This window comes from Crotalus tigris, unplaced genomic scaffold, assembly GCF_016545835.1.
Source record: "Crotalus tigris isolate CLP2741 ecotype Arizona unplaced genomic scaffold, ASM1654583v1 scf7180000020351.1464749751:1500972, whole genome shotgun sequence".
Classification (NCBI taxonomy): domain Eukaryota; kingdom Metazoa; phylum Chordata; class Lepidosauria; order Squamata; family Viperidae; genus Crotalus; species Crotalus tigris.
In genome coordinates, this window is record NW_024097980.1 from 1,085,001 (window position 1) to 1,105,695 (window position 20,695).

At 40.7% G+C, this 20,695-nt stretch overlaps 1 protein-coding gene across 4 annotated transcripts in view; it reads left to right on the top strand.

Annotated features, from left to right (window-relative positions):
* ENOX1 (ecto-NOX disulfide-thiol exchanger 1) overlaps positions 1-20,695 on the top strand; it is a 383,175-nt gene that overhangs the window by 328,269 nt on the left and 34,211 nt on the right. For all 4 annotated transcript variants that reach the window (XM_039366738.1, XM_039366740.1, XM_039366739.1 and 1 more), the window contains one exon: positions 14,719-14,903. In XM_039366738.1, coding sequence (XP_039222672.1) covers positions 14,719-14,903 — 185 coding nt within the window. The remainder of the gene's footprint in view (positions 1-14,718; positions 14,904-20,695) is intronic.

The window sequence follows — 20,695 nt, forward strand, 5'->3', positions numbered from 1 at the left end:
AAAAGGAAATTTTTAAGCGAGTAGCTGTCGTATGTGAAGGATCAGGACCATACATTAAATTCCAGTTAAGATGATCCATTGCTGATGCCTAGACACAAGAATCTATTCTAGTCAATTAAGGGTCAGCACTAAATTGCCACTTAATAAGACTCAACAGAATCCAAGAGAGGTTGAACTTGGACCATTTGTGGGAATGTAATGATTCCAGGCTGTTTCCTGTTTTGACTCCGACCCCAGGCTCTATCTTCTCTTCTCCTACAGTAGTCAACACCAGGAACTCTAAATGTGAAATTAGTTTTCCACATTTAGGGACTTAGGGTTGACTTTGGCATTGAAAATATCTGGGTCAACTTTGGGATGATCAGAGATGGAGAATGCTGTTCAGTGTAGGCTTCTAGACTTCTCGATAGCTTTCAAGACCAAATAGTTGGAGATTTTTTCATTTGTATTTCTGTGCTCACCTGGATGACATTTACAAAATAGAGTCAGAAGCAAATGCATAATGTATTGATGTCTCTCTGGATTTTATCTAATTTCCCATGTTTTATACATGGCATTTGAGCGTTTACTACTTATTATATCTATATGCATGGTATCCAGTTCTGTTCCTTCTTTTTTTAAATTCAATCTAGATGATGCAAGAAAATTGCTACATCAGGATGACGGAATGGAAGCTAATATATTGAAATTCAATTCAGGCAAAATTGTCCTTGGAAAATTTCCCAAGCTAATTTGGATCAATCAAGAGCTGTGTGGCCCCTATGGGTTTAGGATCCTAGCTTTACGATGCTTATGGGACTGATTGTCTCAAAATAAGCACCAGCTTCCTATAACTATAGCCATTCAAAGATAACCTTGCTATAGCAAACCATATCTTGGCAACATCCTTCTGAGTTATTTCAAAACCAGTAGAAATTCTGATTTTCATAACTTGAGAATGTTCTACTTCACTGTATGGGCTCCCTGGCTGAAGGGCTTTTCAGTTGAAGCTTTCCACTGCTTTCCTTAGAAAGACACGACGTGTCATTATGATATATAATTTCAATCTCTGGTTATTATCAATGAGCCATTTTTTAATCATTTTTTTTTTTGCAAGCCTTTAATTCTGGAGGGTATTGGTTCATTTTTCTTCTCGTTGCTTTTTAATCTCTGTACTTCAAAAATCTTACAGGGTGCATCCTTTAACACTTCCTGTTTTGAGTCTGGCAAATCTGCAGCCTTCCAGATGTTACTCAGCTGCTCCTCTCCTGCCAAGTTGGGTCCACGGTGATGGATGGTAGCAGATGTAGTTTAGCCACAGGGATGTACAAAACCTGCTGTTCCGGGCACAAATGTTGTGCAGAATTTCACTACGGTCCACTTCTTCTCTAGACCAAGCAAATCCATATGTAAACAGAGGCATAGAATCAAAATCACGTGAAGTCTTAGTACCGCTTTATAAAGCCTTCGTAAGACCACACCGGGATTACGCTGCATCCAGTTTTGCTCACCACGTTACAAAAAAGAGGTTGAGATTTTGGAAAAAGTGCAGAGAAGAGCAGCTAGGATGATTAAAGGCCTGGAGACAAAAACATATGAAGAACATTTACAAGAATTGGGTTTGACTAGTCTAGACAAAAAAAGTAGGGGTGACATGATAGCAGTCTTCCAAAATCTAAGGGGCTGCCAAAAAGAATAGGGGGGGGGGGTGTCAACTTATTCTCCAAAGCACCTGAAGGCAGGACAAGAAACAACGGGTGGAAACTAATCAAGGAGAGAAGCAACCTGGAACTAAGGAGAAACTTCCTAACAGTGAGGACAATTAACCAGTGGAACAGCTTGCCTCCAGAAGTTGTAGGTGCTCCATCACTGGATATTTTTAAGAAGAGGCTAGACAGTCACTTGTCTGAGATGGTATAGGGTTTCCTGCTTGAGCAGGTAGCTGGACTAGATGACCTCCAAGGTCCCATCCAGCTCTATTCTAATTCCATCTGAAGGAGGGATCTGAAGCTTAAGAATAACTGTATTGCCTTGGACCAAAGGAGAAATGGCCGACAACAGCACAAATATAATTAAAATTAAGAGGCAGAGCCCAGAGCTAAACATTCTTTATATTTATGTGATCATAATCCACCCAAGCAATAAAGCTTTTTCACTGTCTCCTCTCTTCAGCATATCAAAGGCCAAGATCTGATTCATTCAATTTATCACAGCGCTGAAAGTTTTATTAACGTTTTGGATCCTTTAAAAAAAAAAAGAGAATTGAAAGAAAGAAATAGAACTTTCGAGAGGATATATTTAATGAAGGTTTTTGCAAAATATATATATATATATAACTAGCTAACTGCAAACTGTTTTGCAATGCCTGTGATGCCACGATGCCTTTGAACTGCCAGAAATGCTATTATCTAGATTACGGTTTATTATGTTTTCTGGTTTTTCATCTTGATAAGTTTTAATGCAGGATCATTACATATGAGAATAGATTTAATCCTGTTCTTAGCAGGCTTTAAGGACACCAAAGGGATTATTTATATAATAAGATGCAAGGTTGCTATGGAAAACTCTATAGCAACCTAACATCTTCACAAAAGCAAGCAGCCACTTGTGACAGCAATCTAAATTTACATTTATTTTAGTGTCATTTTTATCGATGCTCAAGTCTCTCATCTTGACAAGATGCTAAAATATGTTTAGGGGGTTCGGGCCTGCGCAAAATTTATAGCCAAGACCCAGAATTAAAACAGTTCTTTAAAAATATTGAAAAACAATGGTGGGGTGGTCTTGCCTTGACAGAATAGCATTTCAGAAAAAAGATATGTTTGCCTTCCGTTATAATAATAACCACATTTTTTATTATTTTCTTTGAGAGTGGGGAGGGTAACATTAATTTATCTTACCTGCCATAAATAAAAATAAAATCATGGATTTGGGAAAATTAAAGGGAGCTAGCAATGAAGATGGCACACTGTCTGAATACTTTATCAATAACACCAGAAGGCTGGAGAATCAGCGTACAAGAATAGACACGTTTTGATAGACGAAATCCATTAGCTTGGACCTATTTTAAAATATCTGTCTCCTTTTTCATATAATGGTGAGCTCTGGAACTACATTTGGCTTATTGTTGTAGAACTGTCAAAATATCTCCAGAGGAAACAGTCCAAAATCTTTGGTTTCCAATTAAAATTCCTTGCTCGTTTGGCCCGAGAATGTATTGAAAATAACATTTATAGTTTGGGTGGCATGTTTAGCCTCAAGTAGAGAGCGTGTCTGTATGAGTGTGTGAAATTTCCCACGCGGTCTTTGAAAATAGTCAATAGCCACGCTAAATTTCAAGGCTTGATTTTAAAACAAGTGTTACGCTTTTAACGTGGTTTCCCCCCTGCTTCATGGCAAAACAGAGGAACAAAGAGACGTTGTTATTTCGAATATTTGAAATCGAAGCTTAAGAAAAAAAATCATATGTTTGCAAAAATCATACGTTCTTAAGTTCGAAGCTTAAGAAAAAAATCATATGTTTGCAAATGGGTGTTAATTGCTGGTGGGGAGGTGTTTTAATTTTTCTGTTTCTTTGCTGGCTTTTGGATTCTCTCTTTTGAATGGTGTGTAGATATTGTTTTTCTCTCTGTGCCTGTTGATGGTCAGTTTGTCTTTCTATCATCCCATCAAGCATCCTTTTTCATTCTTCCTATTAGCATAATCTCACATTCCCCTGTCTCAGTCAGTTCCAAGCAGTTTCCACATCATCCTTTCTTATCCCAAAGGTGCTTTTTCACAAGGCAACTGGACTTTTTTGTTTTGCTTTGAAGACGTTTCGCTTCTCATCCAAGAAGCTTCTTCAGCTCTCAGCTTCTCTCAGCTTCAGAGCTGAAGAAACTTCTTGGATGAGAAGCAAAACATCTTCAAAGAAAAATAAGACAGTCCAGTTGCCTCTTGAAAAAAGCAGCTTTGGGACAACCATGACCTGGATGATGGAGAATCTCCATAGATATCATCCTTCCTTGCATCTATTTTTCAAATTTTTTAGGTGAATGATCTACTCATGCTTTTTTTTCCCATGCAGAATTCCTACCAATTCTTTCACCTATTTCTTTTTCTTTCAGTTTTTTCTATGAGTCACTCATATCATCATCATCATAATAATAATAATACAAAATGTCATTCAGGATGCTTTAGCACCCCATATCCTTTTCCCAGTCTTTCAATATCACCAACCAAATCAATCACGCTTCTAAATGCATATTTATTTACGGATCCAAACTGATGTTGCTGTCTCAGGGAATCTGGTGCAAACACATCTAATGTGAGCAACACAATCCACAAGCTTTCCATATGCCACTAAAAAAAAAAGCACTGTCTCACAAAAATGGCACAAGAACAAATCGTTGTGTTTGGTAAAAACTCTCTACAGTATCCAGAAGGAAGCCTAAATAAAATATTAAGGCCAAGAACCAAAGACTTAACATCGGTTGCCCAAGGATCATTTGTGATTTTTTTTTCAACATCTCGAATTCCCAATTTTATAAAGGGAATCATTTTGGAAACCGAGGTAATGTTTCTTAAGCAGTTGAGATTTATAACTGGAGAAAATGGCAGTCAAAGAGAAAAGTTTAAATTCACAAGGTCTCTCCAAGGCAGGGGTCTTCAAACTTGGCTTTTTTATGACTTGTGGACTTCAACTCCTAGAATTCCTCAGCCAGGCTGAGGAATTCTGGGAGTTGAAGTCCACAAGTCATCAAAGGGTCATAATTCCCTCACACTGGCTGAGGAATTCTGGGAGTTGAAGTCCACAAGTCATCAAAGGGTCATAGTTCCCTCACGCTGGCTGAGGAATTCTGGGAGTTGAGGTCCACAAGTCATCAAAGGGTCATAGTTCCCTCACGCTGGCTGAGGAATTCTGGGAGTTGAGGTCCACAAGTCATCAAAGGGTCATAGTTCCCTCACGCTGGCTGAGGAATTCTGGGAGTTGAAGTCCACAAGTCATAAAGGGTCATAATTCCCTCACGCTGGCTGAGGAATTCTGGGAGTTGAAGTCCACAAGTCATAAAGGGTCATAATTCCCTCACACTGGCTGAGGAATTCTGGGAGTTGAAGTCCACAAGTCATCAAAAGGTCATAGTTCCCTCACGCTGGCTGAGGAATTCTGGGAGTTGAGGTCCACAAGTCATCAAAGGGTCATAGTTCCCTCACGCTGGCTGAGAAATTCTGGGAGTTGGTCCAGAAGTCATAAAAGGGTCAAGTTGCTGTAAGGCAATGTTGCTCAACCGTGGCAACTTTAAATGAGTGGATTTGGCTGGGGAATTCTGGGAGTTGAAGTCCACCCATCTTAAAGTTGTCAAGGTTGAGAAACACCTTGACAAGTAGCCTGGAGAAACTCAGTTCTGACGGGGAGAGAGATTTATTTTTTCTTCAATCCCGAGCTCCTTAAGAAGATTTCCCTCATAGTTGGTGATTTATGGCTGGAAGACAACAGAAACATAATAATTTAAGCAAAATACACTGTAGGCATTTTTCCCCCCACATTCTTCATTATTAATCACCTCATGAGATGGCCCCAAACAGCTCCATTTCTCCTCTGAAGAGCGGCAAAGCACTTTACATTTGATTAATGGCACTTGAAGAGTTGAGGAAAATTTTCCTGCAATTTCTGGATGAGAATAAAACATCGCCCACTGATGAATTAACCTTTTAAACGAAAATGTTTCTTAAAAAAAAATACAAAAAACTCACGCCTGAAGTGTGGGGCAATCTTCTGGACTCTTTTTCGCCGTCTCCCTCTTTATCTCCCTTTGTCATTTAGCACATCACTGAAGATAATATAATTATGACTACTGTTTCCATACTTTGCAAAATGTCTTGTTGAGCAGTTTTACTTCGCCAGATGTCTAGTGCTCTCCAAGTGTAACTCCAAGAAAGCAATCAAACCACTGAAGAAGAAACAAAAGGGAAAAAAAAGAAAAGAAGAGGGGAGCAGTTGTATTTTAGAGAGAATGGAATTATAGCTTTTTGGGGGGGGGATATTAGTAGCTCGAGATGGTAGTTAGGCTGTTGAGTTGATCTCCGAGCTTGGTGATTTGGCTGCAGACGTTTCGTCTCCATTCGGGAGGGACGGACATCTTGAGTGTGCTTTGACTTGTGCTCGTCTGTCAGAGCACTGGCCTTTAAATACCTTTTTATGTGATGTGTAAATCGGTGTGGGTGTTATTTGTCCGGATGTTTCTGAGGCACGGTCTGGTTTCGGGCTGTTTGATTGGCTGGTTGTTGTTGCTGGGCCATGCAGTCCTTAGTGTTATAAGTATCATCTGTGTGATGAAAATGGTGTCTGTTTGTTCGTTGGGTTGCCTCTGCGCCATGGTCTGGTTTCGGTTTGTTTGTTTGGCTGGCTGTTGTTGTCAGGGCATGGTGTGGTTTCTTGTGGGGGGTTGTGATTTTTTGCTGTGCGGTGGGGTGCCCGTTTGTTTGTTTTAAATGCTGCCTTCAGGAGATAGATAGAGAGACAGATATAGAGATAGAGATAGAGATAGAGATAGATAGATATAGACAGACAGACAGACAGACAGATAGATGAGAGGGAGAGAGAGATAAGCTTTATTGTCATTTTTTTACTAATGGCACACATTAAAAATGAAATTTAGTTGCTTGCTCTCAAAGTGTACACGTACATAACACACATTTAAACATACTATATACAACATATGTATACAATCTACAGCCTTACATATAAGCAACATATAAATATTAATCACTGTCCATCTTGGATACATAACAGAAGCAGGAAGCTTGAGAGTTCACAAGGTTAATACTGTATGGAACAAAACTGTGATTGAATCTGGATGTTTTGCTTTGGATACCACGAAGCCCCCCCCCTCCCAGAAGGTAACAAGGAAAACAGGTCGTGAAGAGGTTGTGTAGTGTCCCAGACAATCTTGCATGCCATGTCCTGCATGGAAGGGAGGGAACTGCCAATGATCTTTTCTGCTGTCCTCACCACTCTCTGCACCGCCTTCCTGTCTGAAGCAGGGATGCTTCCAAACCAGACTGTGATGCTGTATGACAGGATGCTCTCAATCGTCTCTGTGTAGAAAGTGGTGAGGACAGGGGAAGGAAGATGTGCTTTTATCATGCGACGTAGAAAATGTAGCCGTCTTGCTGTTGAGTGACTAAGCCAGCCTACTTGTTAACTGCACACCCAGGAATTTGATGCTGATAGCCATCTCCAAAGGGGAATCATTAATGGACAGAGGAGTGTGACTGTGTCTGCCTTTTCTGAATATAAATGTTTATTGCAAGCTTATGCTCGCTACAAGAATCTGAACTACTAACAGTCAAAGCAAATTGGCGGTAGAGAAGAGTCAGTGGAATTCAAGCTGGGCTGGACTCAGGTCTCTCGCAGGTGTGAAGGAACTGAAGAAGGAACTCCATGACGTGTTTGACCCCTCCCTCCCTGAGGCTCAGCCTGGTTATTTCCTACAAATTCTTCCCACATACTATTAGAGTTGCCATGGAGACTTAGGAGATCAGAAAGTGCTTATTTTCATGTGGGATGGATTTGGCCTTGAAGCTACTATAACAATAGAATTAACCATTCAGGAAAAAATAGATTTGATTTAATGGGTTCAGCTTTACGATTTGTTCAGACATTTCAGAATGCATTAATGAATTTTTTTTTGAAAGCCTTTTCTTCGTATGACAATACTTCCATATAACGTTTCCATCTGAATAGGATATTCCTGCTCCATTGTTGGATATTATTCAGCACAAGTACTTATCTTTGAGCTTTAGACTAATTGGTTCTTGTGGCACCATGTTGCCTGACATTATGACACAGAGTCCTTTGTTGAGATTGCTATTTATGTTGCTTGTGTAGTCACTTCAAATATTTATTCGTTTTGGATTCTGACTGTTTCTCTTTCTTTCTTTCTTTTTTCTTTCTTTCTTTCTTTCTTCCTTCCTTCTTTCTTTATCTTCCTTTCTTCTTTCTTTCTTCTTTCTTTCTTTCTTTCTTTCTTTCTTTCTTTCATCTTCCTTTCTTCCTTCCTGTCTTCTTTATTCTTTCTTTCTTTTCCTTCCTTCCTTCCTTCCTTCCTTCCTTCCTTCTTTCTTTATCTTCCTTTCTTCTTCCTTCTTCTTTCTTTCTTTCTTTATCTTCCTTTCTTCCTTCCTTTCTTCCTTCCTTTCTTCTTCCTTCCTTTCTTTTTCTTCCTTCCTTCCTTCCTTCCTTTCTTTCTCTTCCTTCCTTCCTTCTTTCTTTTTTCTTTCTTTCTTCCTTCCTTCCTTTCTTTTTCTTCCTTCCTTCCTTCTTCTTTCTTTCTTTATCTTCCTTTCTTCCTTCCTTTCTTCTTTCTTTCTTTCTCTTCCTTCCTTCTTTCTTTTTTTCTTTCTTTCTTCCTTCCTTTCTTTCTTTTTCTTTCTTTCTTTTTCTTCCTTCCTTCTTCTTTCTTTATCTTCCTTTCTTCCTTCTTTCTTACTTTTTCTTCTTTCTTTCTCTTCCTTCCTTCCTTCTTTCTTTCTTTTTTCTTCCTTCCTTCCTTCCTTCCTTCTTTCTTTCTTCTTTCTTTCTTTCTTTCTTTCTTTCTTTCTTTCTTTCTTTCTTTCTTTCTTTCTTTCTTTCTTTTTCTTTCCCTGCTGTGTCTTGATAGCCTTTCTCTTGGCTAAGTCTTAATCTTTAGCCTAATTCAAACCTGACATTTGCGAATATTGGTTTGCTATTGTTCAGATAATCCTTTTAATCGGTTCTTGGATAGGTGAATGAACGGATGGCCATCGTGAATGAAAGATTAATCTGCACAATCTCTTTGTCACGGGTTTTTCACTGATACGGTCGGGGGCCGGTGGTTGATGCAAAGCATCCAGGGATTTCGAGTGTACGATAGATGTGTTTATTCATTTAGTGTATGGCATCTGCAGAGATCATGGAATCACAGATATTTAGTTCAAACAAACCATGAGCAAATACACACACGCACACACACACACACATACATACACACACACACATATATGACACATGAACAATACAACACAGGAGCCAATATATTAAACCAAGATAAAACCACAATAAGATCACCATTAGCAGCCACAGAATTGTAATGGGATAGATATCTTTGTGGGCTCTCGGCTGTTTCCCACTGAAAGAGCTTTGCCTGGTTCTGTCCTGAGTCTATTCAGGTGTCTCCATATTTGTACATGTGTGAAAAATCAACACAACTGTACAATGCGCAGTGTCTTGGTGTTCCAGAGGTTACACCATTCTCTTTCGGTTTTAAAGGTGGGAACTCCCACATCGGTCTCCATCGTGCATTAGCCAAATCACGTTATTCTTTCATTCTTCCATTCTTTCATTCTTCCATTCTTTCATTCTTTCATTTGGTGTGGAGAGATGGCTGGTAAGCTTCCCACAATTCCATTCAAATCCCCCCTCCCCCAAAAAAAGCAAATGAGGGAAAGGAACTATTTTAAAAATAATCCGAAGACCTCCACCTCATCTGCGTAATTAATTTCAGCATCTTATTAATACCATTTTTCTAAATTGTCGCGGCAGCTTGCAAGTTGTTGCTTTTTTTGTTTTGTACAGTCATACACTGGGTTCTCATTTAAATGATCTTAAAGGCATTTGAATGTATTATCTAGCTCAGCTCTACTCTCTGATTAGGTGTAAGTGAGTGACATGAGCCCATACCTGCCATTTAAAATATGAGATAATTTACATTGCATTTTATTTCGGGCAAAAGAATCTTTGTAGCCTGCTAGAGATGAAGAACGGGCTGTGAATTTAGAACTGTTTAATTCTCTCTTTTCCATCAGCCTCAATTCTCCTGGGATGAGGATACAGCTTCCAAATCCACATCTCGATGAAGTGGTAAATTCTTGTCACTCTCTCCTGTTCTCTGGCAAGGATAACTGATATTTAGACATAGAAAGAGCCTGTTTTCCATCATTTAACTTTTTACCAGCCCCTCCTTAAAGCTGAGACCCAGTCAGTAGCAAACCTAGATCATATATTCCAAAGACGGAAACCCAGTATATTTCACAAATCATTCCCCACGATCCAGTCAGAGCTAAAGGAGCTTCTGGGATGAGAAGGGAAACGTCGTCAAAGAAAACACTGGAAGTTGGTCATCTAGTCCAACCCCCTGCTCAGGCAGGAAATCTTATACCATTTCAGACAAATGGCTGTCCAATCTCTTCTAAAAAACTTCCAGTGTTGGAGAAGGAAGGAAGGAAGTGAGGAAGGGAAGGAGGGGAGGAAGGAAGGAAGGAAGGAAGGAAGGAAGGAAGGAAGGAAGGAAGGAAGGAAGGAAGGAAGGAAAAAAGGAAGGAAAAAAGGAAGGAAGGAAGGAGAAGAATAACAGATTCAGAAGGGACCTTGGAGGTCATCTAGTCCAACCCCCTGCTCAGGCAGGAAACCCTATACCATTTTAGACAAATGGCTGTTCAGTCTCTTCTTAGAAACTTCCAGTGTTGGAGCATTCACCGCTTCTGGAGGCAGGTTGTTCCACTGGTTAATTTTTCTCCCTGTCAGGAAGTTTCTCCTTAGTTCCAGGTTGCTTCTCTCCTTGATCGGTTTCCATCTGTTGCTTCTTGTATTGTGTTCAGGTGCTTTGGAGAATAGCTTGACTTCCTCTTCTTTGGGGCAGCCCCTGAGATATTGGAACACAGCTATCATATCCCCCCTCATCCTTCTCTTCATTAAACTGGACATACCCAATTCCAGCAACCGTTCCTTATATGTTTTAGCCTCCAGTCCCCTGATCATCTTTGTTGCTCTTCTTTGCACTCTTTCTAGAGTCTTGACATCTTTTTTACATTGTGGTGACCAAAACTGGGTGCAGTATTCCAAGTGTGGCCTTACCAAGGCATTGTAAAGTGGTATTAACACTTCACGTGATCTTGTTCTATCCCTCTGTTAATGCAGCCCAGCACTGTGTTGGCCTTTTTGGCAGCTGCAGCACACTGCTGGCTCACGTTTAGGTGATTGTCCACTAGGACTCTGAGATCCCTCTCACAGTTACTACTATTGAGCAAGGTACCCCTATACTATACCTGTGCATTTGGTTTTTCTTGCCTAAATGTAGAACCTTGCTTTTTTTCACCATTGAATTTCATTTTTGAATTTCATTTTTGATTGAGGAAGACCCTTGTAAAGCAAATATTCCGACATTCTACTTTCTGTTTTCTAAAGGGACAATTGACTCTTAAAGAAGTCAGATTTATTTTTTTAAAGTTCCCACTGTTGGAAATGAAATAATTGTAATTCCTTCCCATGGTCTTATGGCGTAGTATGCTGTATGACAATTATATCATGAAGAGTGGAATAAATAATGTGCCTTTGATTACAAACGCTCAAAGGGTTGTTTGTGATGATGCATTCAGTTACGGCTTCTTGATAAAGGATGTGATGTGGTTATGATCCCAGATTAAACTTGGCAAAATATTTGCTAAGCTAAAGCTCGTGGCAGCCACGTTTGAGGAAACAAATGGAAAAGTTTGCAAGTTGTAGTAGTCTTTGTACCATGCTGGAAGAGAAGACATTTTTCATCCCTATGCATATTTATACCAAAATAATTTATTTAAATAGTGCTGCCTTACAGTCTCCCGCCTTTTGCGAACACAAACTCCAGCCTACACCGCAGACGGGCGCAATTCATTTGCTAAATGTAATTTTCATCTCTGCATACTAATCGATTTTTCCACAAACACCTGCTATCCGTCACGATAATAAAACTGCCATTTTAAATTGAAAAAGGAGCCAAAGGAAGCTTCCATAGGAAATGACTTAAGTGCCTTTCAATGCGACTTAATGCGGTAATGCTTCTGTGGTGCCAACATTTTCCCAGCCCTTTGCATTTTATATGTTTTTATTCTGTTCCGCCGTTGTCGTTTCAATGGAACTCAAAAGACAGACTAACGTTGTTGGGCAAGGTTTCGCTTTGGGTTTTAAGTCTTAGAGTCAGATGGGCAATGTTTAAAAAATAATATAAGCAGGGCTGGAGATTGGATCTAGGACAGTGTTTCTCAACCTTGACCATTTTAAGGCATGTGGACTCCAACTCCCAGAATTCCACAGCCAGCATTGCTGGCTGTGGAATTCTGGGAGTTGAAGTCCACATGCCTTAAAATGGTCAAGGTTGAGAAACACTGATCTAGGAGATCTGCCTAATATCTATCCTGCCAATATACCATTAAAGTTGCTGGATTCCAACGAACAAATCTGTTCAAATCAGACTTTCAATACAGGAGAAAATTCATAGGTCAGAGTTGAACTGTGGAGTGCTTGGTGTTCTCTGAGCTTGGTTGTTTGGCCCAATGGTAGTAACTGCAAGATGGATCTTGGAGTCCTAGTGGACAATCGCTTAAATAGGAGCCAGCCGTGTGCTGCAGCTGCCAAAAAAGCCAACACAGTGCTAGGCTGCATGAACAGAGGGATAAAATCAAGATCACGTGAATTGTTAATACCACTTTACAAGGTCTTGGTAAGGTCACACTTGGAATGCTGCATCCAGTTTTGGTCACCACGATGTAAAAAAGATGTGAAAACTCTGGAAAGAGTGCAGAGAAGAGCAACAGAAATGATCAAGGGATTGGAGGCTAAAACATATGAAGAACAATTGCAGAAATTGGGTAGGTCTAATTTAATGAAGAGAAGGACCAGGGGGGACATGATAGCAGTCTTCCAATATCTCAGGGGCTGCCCCAAAGAAGAGGGAGTCAAGCTATTCTCCAAAGCGCCTGAAGGCAGGACAAGAAGCAACGGATGGAAACTGATCAAGGAGAGAAGCAACCTAGAACTAAGGAGAAACTTCCGGACAGTGAGAACAATTAACCAGTGGAATGACTTGCCTCCAGAAGCTGTGAATGCTCCAACACTGGAAGTCTTTAAGAAGAGACTGGACAGCCATTTGTCTGAAATGGTATAAGGTTTCCTGCCTGAACAGGGGGTTGGTCTAGAAGACCTCCAAGGTCCCTTTCAACTCAATTACTCTGCTATTCTGTTAAAGTTTTCATGTTTAAACTCTAAGTCAAAATTCCAGCCCCAATATATTTTTTTTCTTGAACCAGAGTAACAATTAAGATAAACTGGTCTGAAAAGTTTGTAATATAACAGGTAAAACATTTCGATTCCAAAATATTAATACTGGGTTTTTTTTAGAATGAGGGTTATTAGTATTTTAAGGTAGTTTAAAGACTGGCATGTTTTAAGATAGTTTATAAAGATTGATATTTGTTTCAGTTAAATGTAGAGAGAGGTGGTCATATTGTATTACTAACTCCATGCTATAAAAAAGTCAGAGATCATTTTTGTTATATATTTGTTTGATGGTGTTTTCCATAGCGAGGTGAACAATATACTAATTAATTAATTAAACAAATAAATGTTTTTGTCACCCTTTAGTTTGTTTTGTTATTCCATTTCCCTTTTTTTCTTTTATGTAAGTTTGTCTTTTAGTGTTTTGTTTTGAAAATTAATTAACATATTATTTTTTTAAAAAAACTCAAAATATTCATTCCTGCGGTAAGCTGTAAATAAATACCATCCTGGATACGTTTTAATGGTCAGCTTCTTTTTCATAAAATGGAAGAAAAAGTGTTTGGTTCAGGTCTAATTTGGGTGGCCAATCTTACCCCTTTCCTGCCTAAAATCAAACATCCCACCAAACCATGGTTAGGGACTTCCTTATAAAGTATAGTTTGGGTTAGCCAACATTTGGCAGAAGGATTGAGTTATTGAACCCCTGGTGCTTAAAAAAAAATAAAAAAACTGTCAAGTAATGCAAAAAAAAAACAGCACATTACTTGGTGTGCAAGCTTGAATCAAGATTTGGGATCCAAGCAAGGGTTAATATTAGATTATGTTTTCTTAGAAGCCTCAGCCATGTTTTACAGTCTGCATGGAAACTGGTTTATTTGAGTGTCTGGAGGGTCTACCAGATAGAGAAGTCCTAATAAAGGAGAATATTTATAGCTCAGGGTTGAAATGAGGGGTCCTTGGTGCTCTCTGTGGAGAGGAGGAGGAGGAGGAGGACGACGATGACTGTGGGGTCCTTGGTGCCCTCTGAGCTTGCTTGTTTTCTTGCAGATGTTTCATGACCAAACTAGGTAATATCATCAGTGCTACCTAGGACTCTCTGCTAGCCCTGATGATGTTACTCAGTTTGGGTAATGAAACATCTACAGGAAAACAATCAAGCTCCTGGAGCGCTGTCAGAGCGTGCACAGTCTTATTGCGCAAGATAACACAGGAGTAAACACAGTAAACAGTGGCTTGTATCAAATGGTGGTTTATCTTACACTAACTACAATATCATACATTAGGAACAATACACATACACATTCTAATACAGCAGGATCCAACAAACAGCAATTACAGCAGGAAACGGAAGAGAGGGAACACATCAGCAGAGCCTACCCTTTATACAATGGCTCTTAAAGAGACACAGACTCTGCTGAGTCATTCCCACCATTACATCTTACATTACATAAGCTAGTTAAGCTGTTAAATCGATACCTTGACAAGCTCCAAAGACAGAGACAGTTCCTATCTAAAGGACGGTTCATCTTGGACATTCCCTGGTTAATTCATAGACTGTTATAGCCCTGCAGAAGTGGACACAATCCACAAGTTAACTCAAGTCCCATTGCTCTGACAGGAGCAGCTGCAACTCTCTGACCCTTTATTTGCCCCAGCGTAATATCTTGTTCTTTTATCTTAATTACCGAGTCTGTCCCTTCTCTCAGCCTTAGCCGCTCAAGCTTACGCCCTGAAGGAAGAGAACGACAGCCTCCGATGGCAACTCGACGCCTACCGGAACGAGGTGGAGCTTCTCAAGCAAGAGAAGGGCCAGCTGTTTCGCACCGAGGAGAGCTTGACAAAAGACCAGCAACTACAGTTTTTGCAGCAAACTGTCCAAGGCATGCAGCAGGTATATCTGTCTAAAGCACAATATGGCCTGTTCTGATCTTGTTTGGTGGGAAGTTGAAGTGGCTAGTGTTCTTGTGAATGGAGAAACATCTGCAGGTTTGGCTGTAATCAACCGCTTGTGAAGTCTCAAGTAGGGAGAAAACAGGTTGAATTCGATTCCACCAAGGAGGATCAATCTTTGTCCCACGTAGAACAGATTGCAATGATTGTGATGGATTGCGTAGACCAGGGCTTTTCAACCAGTGGTACAGGTACCATCTGTGGTACATTGGCACTTGGCAGGTGGTACGCGACCATCCTAGAAAAGTGGTAGTGGGGGAGGGGAATGAGCTGAAGTGACAGCAGCACCGCACAAGCCTGAGCCAGAGACGGCTGGAGCTGCGGGGCTGTCAGGGCTCTGCGGAAGCGCCAGGATCAGTGCCGCTTTCCAGCTGATCGGCACTTCTTTGGGGCTGTCAGGGCTCAGGGGAAGCGCCAGGATCAGCGCCAGGATCCAGCTGGAGCTCAGCGCTGATCCTGAGGCTTCTGCTGAGCCCTGAAGAAGCACCAATCAGCTGAAAAGTAGCACTGATCCTGGTGCTTCTGCTGAGCCCAGAAGAAGCGCCGATCAGCTGGAATGTTGCAGCCTCTCCAGGGTCTTGTGATTTACATTCAGATGCTTGACAACTGATTCATATTTATGACAGTCCCAGTGTTCCAGGGTCATGGGAAGTGACCAAACCCTGCTGCAACCACCCAGCAGACGGGGGGAATAAAAACCAAACACCCACCCCCCACCCTCCCTCACTGCCAATCCTCAACAGAAATGCTCACAACAATGGAAACTTCGTACAGGAGGAAGAGCGCAGCCGGGTGGGCAGGCAGGTGTCTTGCTCGGCTGTGGCTTGGGGGCACTTTTTTCAGTGCCATTGTAACTTCGAACAGTCATTAAGCAAACTATTGTAAGTCAAGGACTACCTGTACTTTATCACTTTTTTCCTTTTTTTTTTTTTTTGGTCATCAAGTTTTTGACACCTTGCTAGGTGACTGGTGGTACTTGGATGTTGCCATATCCTAAAAGTGGTACAATGAGTGAAAAGGTTGAAAAGCCCTGGCGTAGACGACATTGTTCCTCTCGTCCTTCTGTATCTCGTCTTTGGTTCTGGATAATTCCTGGCGGAGTGTGGCTGTGGGTTTGTGGGCTCTTGCTGTTCTTAGGAGATTTTTGACACCCCTTTTGTGCATGGTAGGTTGAGTCATAGGTGACTTTTTTCAGCGCTGCTGTAACTTCAGTCACTAAACCGTGGTAAGTCAAGGGCTTCCTGTAGTGAGTAATTCTCACCATTCTGCAGGGTGACCTCAATTGAGATCGAAAAACTAATTCAGAGAATTAGGATAAAGATACTTTAAATTGCCTGCATCCACTCGGGGAAAGATGTTTGATCAGCTGTGATAGTTATGGATACCTTATGTGTTTGTCAACCTTGAACTCATATTTGGAAGTTAAAAAAAAAATTAAGCAAGCAAAACATCCATCAGATGGTTTCTATGCTTTTTTTAAAAAAAAATATGCAACAGTTCTTTTTTGCTTTTCAAAGGTCTTGTCCACCTTTTTAGAACAGGGGCAATAAAACAGCGAATTATATATATATATGGACCACTAAATGCCGGCAATTGGATTGTAGTAGCCATCTTGCAATTGATAGGATCTGGAAATGAAAATCCAGCCAACTTAAACGGCAGTTCTGTCATTATACTTATAGATTTCTGAGATAATTTTCCACATAAAACTCTGTTACAGTTTAATTCCATACCCAGTATGAAGCCTCTAACGAACGAATGGAAATAATGTCTTGTATCCATGGTAACAAATGAGATTGTCTTTACTTGATCTTAAGATGGAATTGAATTATAAAACTATGACATTTTAGTACTGAAGGAAGCCTTCATGACTTATATTTCCCTGGCTTAAAACAAAACCAGACAGATATTCCACCGTTCTTGCATTTGAATCAGAACCATGCCAGCCTCGGCTAATTTTTATATAATAATGTTATTAAACGTTACCACTAAAAAGATAAAACCTAACCCAAACTAAAAGAAAAAAAGAGAAAAGAATAAAAAGAAAAAAGTGTGGAAAAGAAAATAATAAAAATAGAAAAGAGAAAGATAGAGTAAAAAAGAAGAAATATATAAAGAAATGACTTTCCTTCATCTCAGGTGTAAAGAATTTGTGTAATTTATCGTTAAAATACAACAAATGAACTCTTTTCCTCAAATCTCACCTCTTATCAATAAGCAAATCCTTAAAGTCTCATCTTTTCAGGCCTGATCAAAAGTTCATTAAGAGTTACCAGAGATAACATATCTATATTAATCTTGAACAAATAAACCAAGTTTATCTCTCTTCCTTTTACTTATAACTATCTTGATCTTTAATCCCTTCAAATAACGTCCTAAAACTTGACTTCATTTTTTTTTTCTTTGTCCCTGCTCACAAAATTTTTCAAAACTTTTAACTTTGGAAAAGTTATCTTTTCATAACTTTCCGAAATTAACAGTTTTAACATCCCTATTGCTCTTTATCCCCCCCTCTCAAAACAGTCCATATTTAAAACTTCTTTCACTAAGGATGGAAGGAAATTCACTTGGGGCTGTGAAATCTGTCAATCTAAAGACTCCTTATAGTTAAGAAGCAATTAGCAAGCAATTCCTGAAAGTGATTAGGAAAGGAAGTGTGAAAACGTAGTGTCCATACAGATGCCAACTGCGGTTTGAGCAAGATAGCTACTTCTTTAATTCTCAGAGGTCTAATCCTGCTGGAGATGGCTGTCTTGCAATCTCTCTGTGAGAGGAACAAGCGTCCGGAGTCACGTGGGTGATCTCAACAGTTCTCCTTGTCTGGAGAGCAGTAAGTTTTCCTCGCTGGCACTTCATTCAGCCACAGTTTTTCAGTTCATCATTTCTTTCCCGGAAGTTTTGATTCATGGGATCGTTCGTCAGTCTTCGCCTACACCAGGAGTAGGCAACCTTGGCTCTTTTATGACTTGTGGACTTCAACTCCCAAAATTCCTGAGCCAGCCATGCTGAGGGGAAAGGGAGAGGTTTCTAAGCTGAGCCATGCTGGCTCAGGAATTCTGGGAGTTGAAGTCCACGAGTCATGAGGGGGCCATAGTTCCCCCATGCTGGCTCAGGAATTCTGGGAGTTGAAGTCTGCAAGTCATGAAGGAGCCATGGTTCCCCCATGCTGGCTGAGGAATTCTGGGAGTTGAAGTCCATGAGTCATGAGGGGGCCAAAGTTTTCCCCATGCTGGCTCAAGAATTCTGGAAGTTGAAGTCCATGAGTCATAAAAGAGCCAAGATTGCCTACCCCTGGCCTACGCCATAATATATCTGATTTCTGAAACACTGCTTTTAAAATCAGGCTGACACTTTGCTCAAATCTCTCTGAATCTCCGTTTCTGGGCTTTATACATCAAAACTTCCTTCCTCCATTATAATAACAACAGCACTTAGACTTATATACCGCTTCACAGTGCTTTTCCACACTTATGACCGTTGCTGCATTCCCATGGTCACATGATCAAAATTCAAATGCTTGGCAACTGGCATGTACTTATGACAGTTGTAACGTCCCGGGGTCACATGATCCCCTTTTGCAACCTTCCGAGAAGCAAAGTCAGTGGGGAAGCGAGCCATGTTACTCACTTCAGAACTGCAGTGTTTCACTTAAGAACTGGGGCAAGACAGGTCGTAAATTGGGGGCAAAATCCACTTAATAAATGTCTCACTGAGCCATAGAAATATTTTAATTCCGTGATATACCTCCGTAGAATTCTCCTTCTGGAGACACCCACCATCTAAGATGGGTGAGTACCGTTACCAATGAAACTTTGTATTCTCATAAAAAGGTTTCTAGAACGCACCGCTGAGAGAAAATCAAGGTTCATCTCCTCCTCTTTTGGATGTCTAATGTTATAATTCCTTGAGAATCTATGTTTAATCTGTTTCCCTTCACGTTGGGGACTTTTGCCAAAAGATGTAGATCAGGGGTTCTCAACCTTGGCAACTTTAAGACTTGTGGACTTTGGTGGCTGAGGAATTCCGGGAGTTGAAGTCCACCAGTCATCAAAGGGCCAGGTTTGAAGACCCCTGTCTTAAATCTAACAAACAAAATGGAGGCTGGCTGAGGAATTCCGGGAGCTGAAGTCCACAAGTCATCAAAGGGCCAAGTTGGAAGACCCCGGTCTTAATTTTAACAAACAAAATGGAGGCTGGCTGAGGAATTCTGGGAATTGAAGTCCACAAGTCTTAAAGTTGCCAAGGTTAAGAATCCCTGATGTAGATAGATGTGATCCTTAAGCCTGTTTATGATAACTACCAGACGACTTTGTAAAAACCGCAAGAGATGGCTACTATTATAATCAGGAAAAACATCGCTTCTGCAGCCAGCCTCTCTGCATAGCAGGATTTTTTTTTTTAACTTCCAAGTACACGACCGAAAGTTGTTAAACATTTCAAAAGTAGGCTCTTGCATGAATCATCTCTGACACAAAATTGGAAAACTTCCTTAGGAAAACAGAAAGAAGCGTTCCTGATGGCCTCTAAGCGCTACTTCGTAGGGCTGGGAAAAAGTTTTCAAAGGACAATCGATAAAGCATTCTTGCAGAAGTGAAGAATTCTGGCTGAAAGGTTGAAACGGCCGTTGCTTCTGAAAGGGTGAATCTGGCTATTTTCCCACATCAGTGGGATGTGAGAATAAGCGTGGGACACAGAAGGACGAAAAGCCACTCCTGGGCAACAACGACGCATCTCAGCCCACAGAAGGGCAGGAAAGGCACCTCAGAAAGGACTCTCCATAGTTGTCTGGAAAGTAAAGGCAGGGGAGCAGAAGACATTCTTTGAAACTTGCAAGATTGCTGCCAGCCCTTTGAGGTGGTCACAATTGCCAGTCCTTTGAGATGGTCAAGATTGATGCCAGCTCTTGGAGATGGTCAAGATTGATGCCAGCCCTTGGAGATGGTCAAGATTGATGCCAGCCCTTGGAGATGGTCAAGATTGATGCCAGTTCTTTGAGATGGTCAAGGTTGATGCCAGCCTTTGGAGATGATCAAGATTGATGCCAGTTCTTCAAGATGGTCAATATTGATGCCAGCTCTTGGAGATGGTCCAGGTTGATGCCAGCCCTTGGAGATGGTCAATATTGATGCCAGCCCTTGGAGATGGTCAATATTGATGCTAGTTCTTCAAGATGGTCAAGGTTGATGCCAGCCTTTGGAGATGGTCAAGATTGATGCCAGTTCTTTGAGATGGTCAAGATTGATGTCAGCCCTTGGAGATGGTCAAGGTTGATGCCAGCCCTTGGAGATGGTCAAGATTGATGCCAGTTCTTTGAGATGGTCAAGGTTGATACCAGCTCTTGGAGATGATCAAGATTGATGCCAGTTCTTCAAGATGGTCAATATTGATGCCATCCCTTGGAGATGGTCAAGATTGATGTCAGCCCTTCCAAGAGATCAAGACTGATGCCAGCCCTTCCAGGTGGTGGGGAACCTGTGTTTGTAGAGAGCTTTCATTTTCTTCCTTCCATTTCTACACAACGCCTGAGGTCCCCTTCCTAAGAACTGGCTGAAAGTAGATATAGTTTGCGTAACATTGTTTTGTCACAGTAGATTATAGTCAGATCCTTCCCGTCTGATCGGATTAAAATCCCCTGTTACATAAAATGAAGAATTGCAAACTTTAAAGGCAGACGTGATCTTCCTCATTCAGGGAAATAGTTTTGATTATGGTCTCTTAAGCATCGTATGGAAT